Source organism: Desmodus rotundus, chromosome 2 (assembly GCF_022682495.2).
Source record: "Desmodus rotundus isolate HL8 chromosome 2, HLdesRot8A.1, whole genome shotgun sequence".
In the NCBI taxonomy this organism is placed as follows: domain Eukaryota; kingdom Metazoa; phylum Chordata; class Mammalia; order Chiroptera; family Phyllostomidae; genus Desmodus; species Desmodus rotundus.
The window spans coordinates 22400605-22418509 of NC_071388.1; the positions used below are offsets into that span (position 1 = coordinate 22400605).

General features: G+C 41.9%; 1 protein-coding gene across 5 annotated transcripts in view; it reads left to right on the top strand.

Moving 5' to 3' along the window:
* KCNAB1 (potassium voltage-gated channel subfamily A regulatory beta subunit 1) overlaps positions 1-17905 on the top strand; it is a 364487-nt gene that overhangs the window by 290580 nt on the left and 56002 nt on the right. For all 5 annotated transcript variants that reach the window (XM_071220559.1, XM_071220560.1, XM_071220561.1 and 2 more), the window contains 4 exons: positions 4334-4413; positions 6746-6790; positions 10609-10653; positions 12492-12535. In XM_071220559.1, the coding sequence (XP_071076660.1) occupies positions 4334-4413; positions 6746-6790; positions 10609-10653; positions 12492-12535 (214 nt within the window). The remainder of the gene's footprint in view (positions 1-4333; positions 4414-6745; positions 6791-10608; positions 10654-12491; positions 12536-17905) is intronic.

The window sequence follows — 17905 nt, forward strand, 5'->3', positions numbered from 1 at the left end:
TACCTGTCAGACATCTGTACAGCCCTTTGACTAATAGGTAGCAGACACTCAAAAAATGGGAGCTGTAAAAGTTATATTTACAATGAAATTCCTTTAAGTGTTTGTTTACACATTCAAAACAGTGCTTATCAAGGTGATATCATTGATTTAAGGAATACTTCCATGTGAAATCTTACTATTTGTGACAGCATGGATACAATACACCCAGATGCAGGGGATCCAACCCGCAGCCGGCACAAAATTTACTTAAAACCTTTTTTTTGCTCATCAGTTTTCATTAGTGTTTGTGTATTTATGTGTGCCCCAAGAGAACTCTTCTTCTTCCAGTGTTGCCCAGAGACGCCAAAAGATTGGACACCCCTTATAGAGGATATTATATGAAGTCAGTCAGAGAAAGACAAATACCATATGATAGAACCAAATTTTAAAAAAACAAACAAATTGAAAGAGACTTATAAATACAGAGAAAAGAATTATGGTTGCCAAAGGGGAGAGGGGTTAGGGAACTGGGTGAAAAAGGTGAAGGAATTAAGTACAAATTAGTAGTTACAAAATAGTCACAGGCGTGTAAAGCACAGGGAATATAGTCAATAATATTGTAATAACTATGTAGGGTGCCAGGAGGGTACTGGAAATATTGGGGGGAACACTTTGTAAAATATATAATTGGCTGACCACTATGCTGTACACCTGAAACTAACCTAAAATAATACTGAACGTAAACTGTAATAAAAAATAAAATGTTAATAAAAGGAGTAGCTTCATGGCATCAGTGAGCTGAGCTGGCAATGCCCTGTAGACCCTCCAATCCTTCCTGGCCTGCCCGCAGCACCACTGGGGGTTGGGGGTGGTATGTCTGAGGGGGTACACTCAGTGGGGTCCAGCCCACTCTGCCGCTGACTAACTGCAGTTACTAATGCTTACAGCTACTAACAGTTGCCGTATCAGTGAAATGCGGATGGTGGCCCCGACTCAGTGGGACCATGGTTGAGATTAATGACATGATGCCTATGAAGTGCTGAGCTGGTGCTTGGCCCAGAACAAGCCCTTTGTAAAGGCAGTTCTTACTATCATTCCTAACTAGAAACATGGGGGGCCTGGGGGTCTTTTCTATAGCTTCCAACGTCACCAGCATTATTTAATAGATCCAGGAAGAAAAGACTTACCTGCATATTCTTACCAGTCTGAATGTCCGTTCCCAATACTGGGCATAGGTCACCATAGAGAGCTTGTCTCATGGGGGATTCCCTGAGAAGCAGATTCTGAGATGGAGATTAGCATGCAGAGCAGTATGAGGAAGTGATCTCAGAATCAACACATGGCAGGCAAGGAAGCAGAATTGGGCAGTGAAACTGAGCCATGATGCAGGCTTAGCAATGACCTCAGGTGACCCCATGGTGAGCTCCGAAGCTGAGACGGCCATGCAGAATTGCCCCAAGTTGGGACAAAAGGACTGAGCATTTATATCCCTTGTACGACCAGTCATTAAATAGAGGCTGTCCTGGGAAGAAGGTCTGACATTGGGCTAGGCAACTCTCTTTAGCCAAATGCAATGTCCAGACAGAGCTGATAGCTTGAAGGCCAGGATTCCTAGCAGCTACGGGAATAAGTCCTTCAGTTCTGAGGGAGGATCTGGGCGCCCATCACAGGGTTCACTGCAGGGCCCTCTGACTGGCATCAGGTAAGGGCATGTGGAGCAGGCACAGAGGCAAGTCCACAGATAGCAGAGCAATGACCACAGACTTACATACAAAATAGGTGACAGGTAGGGAAGGAGGTCTAATGTTAATAATCCACTGTACCCAGCCTGTGCATAACCTACTGCCTGGTATGGTGTTTGGAAGGGAAAAGACAAAAATATCTTCCCTTTTGGAGCAGAGGGGCCAACTCTAAGTGCATCAATTTCCCATCTTTCTTGCTCCGCCCTTTACAGTGCCAGCCACCCTGCTGCAGTGAGTCCAGCTTTACCCCAGGTCAGAGTGGGCAGGGCTGACCTCTGAAATGAATCATCTCAAAATTATGGCTCTGAAAACTGCACTATAAAGTTGTCATGAGTGTCTGGAGCAGGCCTCACCTCAGATGCAGATCAGACAAATAACTACTGTCCTTCCAGAAACAGCTGTGGCTTCCCTCCATGTCCCTGCAGAGAGAATGCCACAAGGAGAAGGAAGCGGGGCACAGGTAGACCAGCCACACCAGTGGCTGTGGTGCTCAAGCTCAAATATTTCCACATGGCAAACATGCAAACCAACAGCAACAAGTTCACCTCCACAGATTTTCCCACTGCCTCTCTGGCTTCAGGTGAGCTCAGTACAAAGCAAATAAAAACATGGGATTCTGGTATGACCACACTATAAGGTGCTGGATGAGGTAGTGTCACTCCTGAAAGTGATGATGTCCCCGCTAACCAGGAGAGTTTGACCATACATTGAATAGCCACTTGACAGGGATATTATCAAAAGGATTCAAACATGAAACTAGATAACACTCTGAAGTGCCTCCCAAAGAAGATTTGGTTTCATTATAAAGCCAAACTAGATGTTATTCATATGATTAATACTTTTAAGTAATGGTAAGAGTGTGTTATCATCTTATAGCACCTAGTTTTCAGAGTCTTACTTACATTTTCTCATCTGTAAGGTAGTTAGGCTTCCTTTAATTGCAGGTAACAAAAAATTCAACTCAAAAGGGCTTAACCAATAAAGGAAAAAAAAATTTAATTCACACACTAGAAGTATAGACCTAGAGCAAGCTTCAGGGTTGACTCGATCAGTGGCCCCCACTCCATTTCCCAGTGATTGGCCCTCTGTTCCTCTCTGCATGAACTTCAATCTCCGGTACGAAGAGAGCCATAGAAATTCTAGGCCTCAGTTAGAATAATAAGTCCAGGGAGATGGGGGATGAGCTTCCTCTGGGCCTCTGGGCTCCATGGGGACCTGAACAGAACCACCCTCATTCTTCAGATGAAGACACTGAAATGCAGAGAGTTCAAATGACTTGCTCATGTTTCTTCATCCAGCAAGTGGTTCCCTCAAGACCGGAAGTCGGTGTTCTGACTTAGTTCGGTGATTTCATTATTCCACGCTGGGGTCATCAAATGCTGCGGTTGGTTGGGCAACATCTCAGCAATCATTCAGTCTAACCTCCATCTTGGAGTCTCCATCTTATCTTAAAGTTTCTCTCTGCATAAGATTTATTATGTACGTTTCCCAGTAATAGTCCCCCAGTATACCATATGATACAGCCAAAGGACAATATTATAATGCAAGGACAATAATTTCTTAAATACAGAACAGTTACTTTGGAAAAAACCATATTTGTCTTAACTTTTAATCTTTATTTAGAGTAAATGTCACAATGGTACAAAATTAAAAGCAGTAATCGCTTTTAAAAGTGATAGCACATTTGCTGCTATTTTTCTAAAGGGTTTGCAGGGATCCCATTTTGCTAGCCTAACAAGGCCAACTTGAAAGACAGGAAAATAGTTTATCTTAGAAATGTTGATGAAGCAACTTTAGCTCACCATCAAAAACATCAACGGAAAAATCAATTTTAATTATTTATGAGGCGTGCAGTTTCTCAGTTGACTAATAAGTCTAAATGAAAACATGGCCCCCTCCACTGCTCTTTATTGCTATTCCCCTGTAGTTATCCCTGTATTCTCGCCACACCTCCCATTTGCAATCAGCAGCATAAGGGAAGGGACAGGAGCCAGGAGACCTGTTTCAGGCTGACAGTGAGGAGCTAGGCCCCTGGGCCTCACCCCCTCCTCTGTGTGCGGGTGGATTCAGCTGGCTGGCCGCTCTGTGATTGGTCCGGATTTGCTGAGACATGCAGTCACTATTTTGTCTCACCTTTGGTTCCCAGAACAGTCTGCTGAGCCATGAGGAAAAAAGGCACGGACTTTTTAAGTCATGAGTCACCCTGGTGCTGCAACCTATTGGCTTGGAGAAAGGAAAGAAATGGAGTTGGTTGCAATACAAATGATCCTCTCTGTCAGAGAGATCATGGTGTCAAAGAGAATGTTGTCAAGCCAGGTCTTCCAAGCAGAGTGAGAAACAATCTACCCACCTCACTGTGCTCCTGAGGGGCTGCCTTATCCCAGCACTTCGAGGAAATCCCTTAGTGCCTGGTCTGTGTCTGAGGGGAAGGATGCATTTACCCTGTATGTGCTGGCTGAAACTTCTTGTTTTCTTTCTTCGCTACAACTGAGAAAAGCAAGGAGTGGTTAGTGACATTTCAGTGTTCTTAAAGACCACTAAAGGACTCAAAGTTGCTTCCCAGATTTGGAAAGCATTTGGCTTTTCTGACTGACCTTTGCATCCTCTTGCAGGTTGCCGAGCGGCTGATGACAATTGCCTATGAAAGTGGAGTTAATCTCTTTGATACTGCCGAGGTCTATGCCGCTGGAAAGTAAGTCAATACCTGCTTGTGTCCCTCAGGTGGTGTTCTCAGAGCCAAGGGACTCTGCCCAAACCATCACTGACATGCTGGCAAGAAGGGTCTGTCATTGTCACACATGTCAATGGCATTGCTTTTCTCCCTCCTTCCACCACCATCACCAGGGCTTGGGGATACGGACCATCTCCGGCCCCCTCTGTCCACCCAAACCTTCCCACCGCTGGTCACTGTAGGAAGGATGGACTGGAGCAATTGCCGTGGTCTACGTGAGGGGCAGAGGTGGCTGGGACCAGAGCGGTGGCAGTAGAGATCAATAAATGTTAGTTCAATATATGAGTGAGCAAATAAATGAACAGATTCTAGCGTGGTTGTTCAAAGGCTAGTCTTGTTATTTCATAACCACATCTCACAGTTTCTCAACCCCTGAGGGAAACTGGGCTGCCCTCTCTGCAGGCAAGCAGGAAATGATTTTCCTGTGTGCAGGCTTGTCCCTCCCTGTAGCATTACAGGTAGATCAGAGATTAAAGGAGGGATCCCCAAAGATGCCACGAAATCCAATATCCTTTACAAAGGGCATTTCAGACCCCAGTCAGGGGACAGAGAAGGAGGCTGCAAAGAGGCCTCACTTATTTTGCTGGAGAAGTATACCTCGCTATAACCTTCCCAGGGATCCACGAGCAGGTTGGGTGCTTGGACAGAGCTCTTACTAAATCAGAGCACACGGATGACATGACCTGACCTCAGGCATGCCTCAAGGTCCATGTCCTCCAGGTTCCAGCATGACAAGCACATTTTAGAACAGAAGGGGAATACCTTGGCCTCCTGCTGTGAACATGGACACAGCTGCAAGAGCTGAAAGGAACTAAATAGCCAGACAGCAGCTTGAGCAGCTCTGCCATTTGCAAACAGGGCTGAGGTACAGGATCACCTGTAGGCCTGGTGCCCCCACCCCCTCCAGGTGAGAATTGCAATGAAAATGCTGGACGTGCTGAGTCAGGTTCAGCACTGCCTGGCAGAAGTGCATTTTCCTTGCATGTGTTTCCTCCCTGTCAAGGGCAGGTCTCCGTTTAACGACTGTCAAGGAGGTCCAGAGCCCACACCCCTGATGTTTTCTGTTGAGTCCAAGGAGAGAAAATAAAATTGATGAGGCCTTGCTCCTTTCAACATCACACCCTTTCTCAGTTTTTTTCTTTTGTTGAATCCTGCTCAATACTAAATGAGGCCAAGGCTGAAAAAGAGGGGAGTGGTGAACAAGTCTGTTAGACCTCTGTTTGTATCCCACTGTGAAGAAAGACCTGGTTAATTACTGATTGATTGTCAGTGTGTAACTGAATAGGTTCCCACTGTGAAAAGCAAGGTTGCAAAAGGCAACTATCAGAGAGACAGAAGGGGAGGAAGCAAAGAACACTGTGGCACATTCAGTGCCTGTCTGTTCAGGGTGTCCTCCATAGCAAACTGCATCGTGGCTTATTGCCAGGCTCCTAAAAATGCTCCAATAAAGACAGAACCCTCAGTCAAGACAAATAATGATTAGCAATGACTCCCATCTATAGGACCCTAATAGATAAAGTGTTCGTTTCATTGATATCCCCATTCACAAAGGCTCTGAGAGCACAGCTGCTTCTCACAAGTCAGTCTTACTGGGAGGGATCTAGAAGAAAGTTTTAGTTTCCTCAAGCTTGGGTGCGAGCTGGGCTAGGAAGATGGGGAGAAGACAGTGGTGACGTCTTCGCTCTACCTCTCCGTGACAGAGCCTTAGTGCAGGAAGGACACTTCTCTACACCTCCTTATGTCCTGCTTCTATGGCAATGCTTGTCACTGGAACCCAGGACATTCTCTATGTGGGCCACTGCATCTGCAACCCTGGGTCTGGTCCGTCGCAACCCATACACAGACTGTTTTTTCCTGCACGATCAACCAGGAGTCAATATTGTCCATCTAACCAGCATGAGGTCTCACTGTCCTCCAGTCACAATTGGAAACCATAGCAAATAGAAGGAAAACTTTGACTCCCCTTGGACGTGGCCAAGCAGGACATTTATAGATGAGATCAGTAGTTTAAAAACAGCGAACTGCCAAATGACTCCACTGTTTCTCAGTATCAGGACCACAGGGTGGTCTCCTGCCAGCGTGTCAGGATTTGGCAGGTGCTCCTGGAATGCTCCGGAGCAGGATTCTGCAGGCGCAAGCAGAACGGCGGAAACTGCTACCAGCCGAGAACAGCTTCTATTTTTGGGACGTGGAGGCTCTGAGAGTTCAAACAAGGGATGGCTCTGGTGTTTTGGGTTGACTCTTGCATTTCCAGGTCACTGTACCCTAAGACATTATCTGTTTCCCCCTCCAGGGCTGAAGTGATTCTGGGGAGCATCATCAAGAAGAAAGGCTGGAGGTAATGCATTCACTGTCATCATTTACCTGCCTTTAAAAAGACAGTCATTATTTTGTACCAGAGAAGGGAAAATAAAATTGGATGACAACTGACCAAAAGGTTGTCCAAAAAAAGTCAACTCTTAGTAATGAATGACCTATAGTGGTTTGAAAGTTACACCAGCAAGTCCATTACTTGTGCTTCAACACTTACTGACTAGTCAGTAATCACAGTGAATCACCTTGGGGCTGAGCTGAGAAGGAGGCGATGTTCAGGAGGTGTTCATCCGTAAAGGAAAGGGACACTTTCGTGGCTTCTGACTGCCATTTATGGTACTTCGGTGAAGGAAGCCAGCTGACAGGAGCTGGTTATTTATACACACATATTTATTTTCACAGCTCCTTTTATTCACAACTCTGAATGCAAAGAAATGATGAAATAAGAAGCCCTTGGGATAAATACCCAAAGCTTTATCTGCCAATGCCTCTCCTGTGTCCGGCGAGCCCTGTCACCTGGGCATTCAAGAAAGTGCTTCAGCTTCTGTCCTTGAGGGGTCATGTCCCATCCCCACCCTTTCTGCAGCCAAAGCCAGTGGTAATAGTGGAACCCATAGCATCTGGGGGCCTGGACAGCCCCCTCCATTTCACTATGCGTGTCAGCTCCCACTTCCTCCCCAGCTTGCGTACAGAGTCAGACAAAGCCCAACAAAGACCAGTGGACAAGTTCGGGGTCCTCTTTCTGCTCTGGTATAACCTCTACTGAGGGCCAAATAAATAACAATTCAACAGTATTAGTGAGACAGCTGTTCAAAGTGAACCCTGCACCACGCATGTGTACAAAGCTTGTGTAAAGTTTAGTCCAGGAGAAAGGGACATTCTCAAAGAGTATAGGTCAGACTGATTTTATTATGCCTTTCCACAAAGCATTTAAACTCCCTCTGGAGGGAAAACTAGAAGGGTAGAACAGAGCTCCCTGTATTCTTAGGGCTACTATCTCTTCACTCTTAGAAAAATGTCTGGTAGGAATACAGGTCCTTGTGGAAATAGGAAAACAGAAATTTATGGAGTTGTCAACAAATTTTGGTGACCAAATTTCTCCCTCTTGCTTCTCTTCCTCCCCAGCTCCAGGGACAGTAAGGGTGTTAAGAAAGAACAGTATTCAGCATTAATTGTGGAAAAATATTCATGCTCCCACCCAGTTCCCCACCTTGCCTGAGTTATCTTCCCACTCAGTACGCTGGTCCACCCACCACTGCCCAAACAGGGACCGTATCAATTTCCTAGGGCTGCTGCAATAAAGTGCCATACACTGGATAGCGTAAACCAACAGAAATTTATTCTCTCACAGTTCTGGAGGCCAGAAGTCCAAAATCAAGGTTTGCGCTGAGCCGCGTTCCCTCTGAACCTCTGGGTGGAATCCTTCCTTGCCTTCTCCCAGCAACTGGGGGTGCTAGTGATGGTCAGCATTCCATGGTGCACATGCAGCTCTTCAGCATCTGCCTCTGTCATCACAGTGCTTTCTCCCCTCATGTGTGTCTGCGTGTCTTCCTAGGACACCGGTCACATTGGATTAAGGGCTCATCATTCTCCAGTATAACCTCATCTTAATTTAACTCATTACGTGTGCCATGACCCTATTTTCAAATCAGCTGACATTCGAGGTACTGGGGGGTTAGGACTTTAAGTAACATATCTGTCTGAGGGACACAATTCAACCTATAACAGAGACCCTGGAGATGAGTCCACTAGTAGTCCAGTGGCCTCTGCAGTGAGGGGTAGGTGACTGAGTACACCTGAGACAGGAGGGGACGTGTCAGTGCTATGGCTCCTTCCCCCCGGATGCCCAGAGAACATTTACCCATCATTCTCCATAGTTTGCAGACCCTATTTATGCCTACAAGAAAGTAGATTAACATGCATCTTTCCACAAACTGCCTTCTAGTCTTGCAAATAAAAAATCAAGCTATCACCAGGCCACGGGATATTAATGTGTGTTCACTGCAGCCCGCAGAAAGCTGGTGAAAAGAAACTGTATTATCGTAGCATGGAGCTTAGAAAGGCAGTTTCTACTTGGACATACTTGGCGTCTAGTCCCAGTGCTACCACTTGGCTGGCCGTGCTGCCCAGGACGAGTTACTTCCCTTCTTTGAGTCTGAGTTTCTCCACCTGTAAAATAGATGTCATAGCTGTTCAAAAAGTGTCACGCTGGCAAAGTGACATCAGGTGTGCGAAAGTGTTTTGAAGGCTGTTCTGCATCAAAGTAAAACCTTCCTGTGATCATTCTTCACCCATTCTAAATGCCCGCGGAGTGAGGGCTGATTTGCCAGGTTGCTGTCTACTCGTGCTGTTTGAACGTTAATGGTCGCGTGCACAGCCATGTGGGCCCAGCGTTTTACAGAAAGCCCAACTTGGAAGAATGAGTCTATGGTGGTTGTATGTGAGGAGAATGTGCAGCGTAGGCAGGCCCAAGTGCTGTGAATAATCAAGAGCTCTGTGTTCATTTTTTTTAATAATATTTCATATTCCAGCCTTTGGTGAAGCTCTGAAAATGTTTGCTAAGGGAGACCTGGCCCCCCCGGCAGATCACTACTCTCCCAGGTCTCATGAGGTTCAAGGACAGACCTGGGAAGTGCATCCGCTCCTCTGGCTGTGTGGTCTCCAGATGCTTGTAACTGTAGACCTTCCGTTACAGTGATTCAAACTATTTTTCAGGGAATTAACTTCAGAGGGATGGGTTGCTGACATTTTCTACAAATTCCTCTTGTGGCAGCCAAGTTGTCAGAATTGTCAGTGCCGTTCCCCATTGGTTACCATTAACCATGCGAGGCTTTTATACCTGAGGGCCCTGATGTGTATAATGAAATATAACAGATGATGAAATGTTATAAATGCCTTGTTGCAAATACTCCCAAAGTTTGGTCTTAACCTTTGAGTCACAAGTCATTTTTCTTCTAGATGAGTCCGATTGAATTGCATACCCAGAGAGACTAACCTATACTGGGATCTTCCCAATTGTGAATTATATGACTATTGTTCTCCAGACGTATCTCTCATTCCATGATCAGAATGGAATTTCCTCCCTTTGGGTGTGGTTTTGAGAAAGTACTATGTTTGCTGACAGGATCTCCACATTTTATTACCTTAAGATAATTATTTTGGGACTGTTTTCCTGAAATAACATTTCCATTCAATAAGACACTCATAGAAATTTTATTCCTACTTATTGCCTGTTATAATTTACTTCATCATTCATATTTCCATGTAATCAATTCCTGCCTGTGAATGGGATGGTTGGATAGGGTAGTGACCCAGAGCCACTAGGTCCATGGAGGGTGGACTTACCCCCAGGAAAGTTCACGCTTCATCAAGATTCAAGATTCTGTCAGATGCTAAGTTAAGCATTAGTTGGTGGCTGTTTGTTTGAGATCCTAAAGCAATGCATCCTTTAAGTCCTTTCATCTCCCCTTCTCATGTGCTACTGCCGACCCTCCATGTCTGCAGCTTACCTTCGCTCTGCTACCGCCCACCCCCACGGTCACTGCCCTCAGCCTCCTCCATCCAGCCCCTCCGGGTAAAGATCTCTTCCGTTCAGCCTCTACCTGTGGGATCTGACTTCAAGCCCTCACTCACTAGCTTCTCTCTGTTCCTATATTGCGAATTAGCAGATTTGATACGAATTAACAAATTTGATACGAATTAGCAAATTTAGCTTTTTACCAATTTTTTTAAAATGTGAGGTACAATGAATTCTTTTTGTGTTATAATAATAATATGATTCAGTACAATAACCAGCAATTTATTTAATATTTCTCTGTGTGTGTTTTTCTGTTTAATGTACAGGAGGTCCAGCCTGGTCATTACAACCAAACTCTACTGGGGTGGAAAGTAAGTTAAATACCTTTTATTTTCTCTATTTTACAGGAAACAACTACTAGTTTGTGCTTTTATCTTTATAGGCAACCATTTTATATCTAATACACCAAAATTAATTGGTCTAGAAAGAAAGATGATTGTTTTTCACTCGAAGGAGATAGCAATTAGCTTGGATTCAATTTTAGGTAGATGATCCCAAAGAAATTTAGTGCAAAGCATGTGGTCACTTGTTATCAAGTGATCCATGGAGAGTCTTCAAATACCAACCTCACACTTAAAACCATTTCTAAAATAGAGTTCAAATTTTGGGAAAAGGAAATAAGCACATAGCATCACAGAAGAAAAGCTACTCAAATCTACCAAAACTCAGAGACTTCTATGGAATGCAAAGATAAAAATATCTTGTCTGGCCCCACATGTAAGTCTCTGATCATTTCTGCAGAGAGCTCTGGAAGTGCTGACCAAAAGGGGCCTCTCATCAGAGAATAGCGCAAAGCCTCCTGTGTCCCTTGTTGTCAGGTCACATGAAAGAGACGTCCTCTCTCCGGTGTGGGATGCAGAACAAATGTCAGAGGATGAATTGCCCTCTGATGGACCTACTGGTGTTTGAACTAGTACTTACATTATCCAGCAGGACTTAGAAGTCTGGCCTTTAAGACAAGTATGTACGAATGCAGCAAGCTATTCCATATACCTTTTCATGGAAATCTCAAGGATTTCTTAACAAAAACCAAACACAAATAAAACCTTATTTACCTTCCTGGAATTTATAGGGAATAGTTAAAAACAAAGTTGGAGGCAGAGGCCAGGTTTTATAAATCTCCGAATCAACATGCATGTGTGTACATACACATACATACACACACACACACACACGCACTCACTCTTATTTTATCACTCATTTTGAGCTTGCTTATGAAAAATACAAAAACAAAAATGGAACTTGGAGTTTTACTACTATGTAGTCTATATAAAAATAGAGCAACACGTGGCCTGTGAGAAACGTGGCCTTTCGCTGTCTGTGCGCTGAGTCGCGGTGCCATGGCTGCTGCTTCTGCAGTGCAGCTCCAAACCTGGCCTGTCGTGTAGAAATGATCAGGGAGTAAGATACTCTGCAAGAACCAATGTGGGGTAGAGTACTACACACCGTAGTGTATAATACAAAAGATGCAAAATCACCGAAGACAAGTGGTGCCTATGCTCATACGAGAGGTTGCCAAAGGTACTGAGGTTGAAGAAACATTTCCTCGATACTTTCCAACAGAGGGACCACATTTCTTTCTAATGGGCCAGAGCTTGAGAATGGTCTGAAAAGGCACAAGTCCTGGTTAAAACTTGGTCATCTTAGGTCATCATCTTATCACATTTTAAAAGACAATAGTTGCTCATTTCTTTTGAAAGTCAAAAGGCACTTTCAAATTTGCTTCCTTTCTCAGAAAAGCTAATGGCATCAGCAGTGTGGCAATCTTATAATAAACTCACAAACTTATATCAAGTATTTTATTTTATTTTATATTTGATTTGGTTTGATATGGTTTGCTTAGGATTGGTAAGAACAAGGTGGGAAGGTTGAGCCGTGTGTCAAATTGCATATGGACAGGGCGTGGGTGGCTCAGTAGTTATCACCGTGGTGCGGTGATTCACCGCCGGGGGTCTCCGAAGAAAAGAGGCCCCGTGTGCTGCCCATCGGCCTTCTCTCCTCAGCCTGCAGCAGTGCAGAATTTTCCAAGAACGGGCTATAAAATTAGCAATTCAGTCTAGAATCTGGAATGATTATTCTTCTGTACTTTTGAAACGGCGATAAAAGAAAGCACACCCCACTCAAAGTCATTTGCTTTTTTTCTTGTTAGAGCTGAAACGGAACGAGGGTTGTCAAGAAAACATATAATTGAAGGTAGGTACTGCTGCTTCAATTTTACTTTCATCTGTGGGCTGCTGATTCAAGAAAGGTTTTCAACCGAATAGGTTCAAAGCACATTGGGAGGGGGAAACTCGCTATAAAAAGAGCCGCAGTCAGCCAGGCTTCTTCCTGGGGCTGAGAGTTGGGAGTGTAGTAACAGAGAGGGAAGAAGGGAAATTCAGAAAAAGGCCAAATTTTCTAGAATTCTTAGCATTTACAGCTACGCTAACATTAATAAAACTTTTATAACACTTTTAAAAAGAGTTTTATTTAGATATAATTTATAAACCATAAAAGTTTACCCATTCAAAGTGTACAATTCACTGGTTCTGAGTATAATTAGAGTTGTGCAATCATCACCACAATTTAATTTTAAAACATTTTCATTTCCCCCAAAAGAAGCCTTGTACCCACTAGTAGTCCCTTCTGCTCCCCTCCTTACTCTCTGTCCCACAGCCCCAAGCAGCCACGTATCTATTTTTTATCTCAAATCTATAGATTTTCCAGTTCTGGACATTTCATATAAATAAGTGAGATCGTACAATATGTGATATTTTGCAACTGGCTTCTTTCACTTAATGTAATGTTCATCCATGTTGTAGCACGTGTCGGCACTTCATTCCCTTTTATTGACAAATAAAATTTCATTGTATCACTACACCATATTTGTTTATCCATTCATCAGTTAATGGGCATTTGGGTTGTTTTCACTTTTTGACTATTACATGAATAATGGTGCTGTAAACATTTGTATACAAGTTTTATGTGGACATGTGTTAAGATTGCTATACTTTAAAAAAAGAGTACATATGCATGGAAAAAAATCTGTACAAAATTGCTACTGGGTGATTGATTCACAGTGCCATTGCTTTGGGGACGGCACTCAAAACTGTGTACAGCTTGGAAAGAAACAGGGACTAAAACAGTCTGCAAGACCTGTTACATAGTAGAGTACTTCACAGTGAGGACTCTGAAAATTGTCAGGAATTTTTATTTCTTTCTTTCTTGTCTATATATTATTAAATTTTACATTTATACCTTTTCACAATTAAAAAAACAATGTTAAAAGGGGCAGCCACATATTTCCAAAATCTTTATACTAGTTCATGAACTATTTCATTAAAATCCAAGATTTTATAACTTTACATTCATGATTAATCATTCAGACAGATGATTTTTATCCTTCTTAAAGCTAACTTTATTTATGAAATACCCAAGTCACCAAAACTACCGAGTATACTCTAATCCCACCCCTTCAAACATAAAAGTAGATGAAGAGGTGAAGTGCTGCCTCTGCTCACCTCCTCTTCTTCCACAGTCTGACGATCTGATGTGAATCCTTCCCAGCTTTTCCCTACAGTTACACTGACTGACTTACCCATCTACACAACCTACCTAGAAACAGAGAAACATATGTGTTAAACCAATGGAAGTAAGCTATATGTATTAACCGAAGTTTTACTTTTTTCGCAACTAAAATAAATTTAGACGCATATGTATACACATACACGTGTGATTTATGAGTTATTTCCATTTTTAGTAATATAAAGAATTGTGCAAATGACCATTCTCATGTAAATGAGATAGGAACTGGAAGTGGCATTGGTAAGTCAAAGAATAATGCATATTTTAACACAAAATTCTTTTCTTTTTCTTTTTTTAACTGTTTATTCTAGTACATTTATCCCAGTTTTTTCTCTTTTGCCCATCCTACCCAGCCCATTCCTCTCACCTGCATCGATCCCTCTCATTGCCCATGTCCATGGGTCATTCATACATGTTCTTTGTTTATTCCCTTCCCTTTCCCCTTCCTTTCACCAATCCCTGCATCCCACCTCCCCTCCTACAGCTATCAGTCTCTTCCATGTTTCCGTGTCTCTGGTTCTATTCTTCTCTTTAGTTTATTTTATTCATTAGATTCCAATTATAAGTGAGGTCATATGCTATTTCTCTTTCACCGACCAGCTTATTTTACTTAGCATAATAGTCTCCAGTTCCATCCATGCTGTTGCAAAAGGTAGGACTTCGTTCTTTCTGCTGCATAGTATTCCATTGTGTAAATGGACCACAATTTTTTAATCCACTCATCTACTGATGGGCACTTGGGCTGTTTCCAATACACAGCTATTGTAAATTGTGCTGCTATGAACATAGGGGTGCATAAGTTCTTTTGAATTGGTGTTTCAGGATTCTTAGGGTATATTCCCAGCAGTGGAATTACTGGGTCAAAAGGCAGTTCCATTTTTAGTTTTTTGAAGAAATTCCATATTTTTTTCCACAGTGGCTGTGCCAGTCTGCATTCCCACCAACAGTGCACTAGGGTTCCCTTTTCTCCACATCCTCACCAGCACTTCTTATTTGTTGACTTATTAATGATGGCCATTCTGACAGGTGTGAAGTGATGTCTCATTGTGGTTTTAATTTGCATCTCTCTGATGGCTGGTGATATTGAGCATTTTTCACATGTCTATGGGCCATCTGTATGTCCTCCTTGGAGAAGTATCTTTCAGGTCCTTTGCCCATTTTTTAATTGGATTGTTTGTCTTCCCGGTGTTGAGTCATATAAGTTCTTTATATATTTTGGAGGATAAACGCTTGTCCAATGTATTATTGGCAAATATGTTTTCCTATACGGATGGTTCCCTTTCATTTTGATGATAGTTTCTTTAGCCATGCAGGAACTGTTTAATTTGATGTAGTTCCATTTGTTTATTCTTTCATTTATTTCCCTTGTCCAAGGAGATATATCAGCAAAAATATTGCTACATAGAGTATCTGAAATTTTACTGCCTATGTTTTCCACTAGAACTTTTATGGTATTATAACTCATATTTAAGCCTTTTATCCATTTGGAGTTTATTCTGGTGCACAGTATAACTTGGTTGTCTACTTTCATTTTTTGCACGTAGCAGTCCATTTCTCCCAACACCATTTACTGAAGAGACTGTTTTACTCCCATTGTATGCTACTGCCCCCTTTGTCAAATACTAATGGACCATAGAGACATGGGTCTATTTCTGGGCTCTCTATTCCATTCCATTGATCTATGTGTCTGTTCTTATGCCATTAACATACTGTTTTGATTACAGTGGCCTTGTGGTATAGTTTAAATTCAGGTATTGTGATCCTTCCAACTTTGTTCTTCTTTTTCAGAATCGTCGAGGCTATTCTAGGTCTTTTTTTGGTTCCATATAAGTTTTGGGAATATCTGTTCTAGATCTGTGAAATATGCCATTGGTATTTTTGTAGGAGTTGCATTGAATCTATAGATTGCTTTGGGTAGTATGGACATTTTATTGATGTTAATTCCTCTAATCCATGAACATGGTATATGTATAAATCTGATGCATGAGCTAGTTTTGTTTATTTTCTTGTTTATATATTTGTTTATATATTTATTTGTTTGAGTTTCTTTTCATAATTTTGTTTTACTTTTTCTGGGAATTAGCTCTTCATATTCTTAGGCTATTTTTCTTTGGAACTGTTTGTCTTGGTCTTATTAATTTGTAGAAGTTCCTTGTATATTAATGATGTTCACTCTTTGTTGGTTACATGCATTGCCAATATTTTCCCCCAGGCTACCATTTCATTGTAAACTTTTCTCTCCTGTGAAAGATAATGTTGAATTTGAAGACATTCATCCCAGTTTGGAAGTTGGGAATCTTTATTGACCTATAAAGTTATCTTGTTGGAAATGTCTTAGACTCCCATTAGAAAAGTAATAGTTCCAGTATTCAATCATTTAATTTAAAATGGGAACTTTCGAAGCCAAATCTTGGAATATATATACATGTGTATACACACACACATATACACACATGTATATATACATAAACACACACATTTGATTGTTGTTTCTGCAGTTTTTGTTTGAGTTTGGAAATTCTCATTAATGAATTTTTAATATATTGGTAGGCATTTTGAGCTCTGAAATCAGATAAACATTGGTTTGAGTTCTAGCTCTAGCATTTATGAGCTGGGGGACTTGGTGCATGTTTCTTAACCTCACTAAGTCTGCATTTCCTTGACTACAAAATGGGCTATAAATATTCCTACTTTATAATGTTACTATGTATAGATTGAAATTAGGTCATTTGTATTGAGCACAGTGTCTGCCACATAATAAACACTTAATAAATTTTTTCATCATCATCATCATCATTCTTACTAGTGCAACTGCTCATCACCATTCCATGGATGAGACACCCTTTACTAAGGAGGGAACCTTCTCAGGCTGCCGCAGTGAATGACCGCATTCTAGCACTAGAGAAAGCTTCCAAGTTCCTCACCCAAACAAAATCCCTTCTCAGGCCTTGGTGTCCAATTTGACAGTGTAGAGTCAGACCCAACCTGTCTCTCCGCATGGTTACCATCCCTGCTCTAGCATGTGCCCTTGTGACTTGCGTCATCTGACAAAGTCTGTTGGTGAGAAATAAACCCAAGCAGGCTTGTAGCAACAAGCTGGACAAAGCAGCAATGTACTACCTACAGAATTCTTGTTTTCTTTTTATTTTTACTCTAATTGATTAAAAACAAGATCCAGAGAATGGTTCATACTGGCAATCAACAAAGAAACAAAATTGAAGAGAAAAAGAAGAGCGTGCTACTGGGCTTTTTACCGAATCTCCATTGCTTTAATATTTACCAACATCTGTTCATAATTTTAGAATTCTCTCTCTTTTTTTAAAATCAATTTTTGAAGCCTCATACAACTTAATAGAAATATGTTGAATTTGCTCTCCTTTTATATTTTTTAATTTAGATTTTATTTATTTATTTTTAGAGAGATAGGAAGAGAGGGAGAAAGAGAGGAAGAGAAACAGCAATGTGTGGTTGCCTCTTGAGCACCCCCAGCTGAGGACCTGGCCTGCAACCCAAGCATGTGCCCTGACTGGAAATCAAACTAGCAACCTTTTAGTTCTCAGGCCAGCACTCAATCCCCTGAGCCACACCAGCCAAAGAAAATTCTCTCTCCTTTTAAATAAGTCAGGAATTCTCTTAGGAACTAATCTCTCAGGATGGATAAACCAGTTCATCTGAAATTCAAATTGACCCAGATTCAAACTTTGACACAAAATTTCAAACGTTTAAGACTGAAAAAAATTAGGATCAATTATTATTGTGGTGTTATTATTACTATTATTTTATAGTTCATAGTTTCATCCAAAGTCAAAAATTGTTCATAAGTACAAGAGAGTCAGCAAAAAGGATATTTCTAGGCTGGCTAAAATTAGGGAATTGAGTGAATTTTGCAGGAAAAAAAGGGGGGGAGGACATTGGATTTCTCAGACCCAAAATAAGGTTTGAATGATTTAGAAAATCTGGGTTTCATTAGTACTTGTCCTGTGATGAAAGTGACCTGAC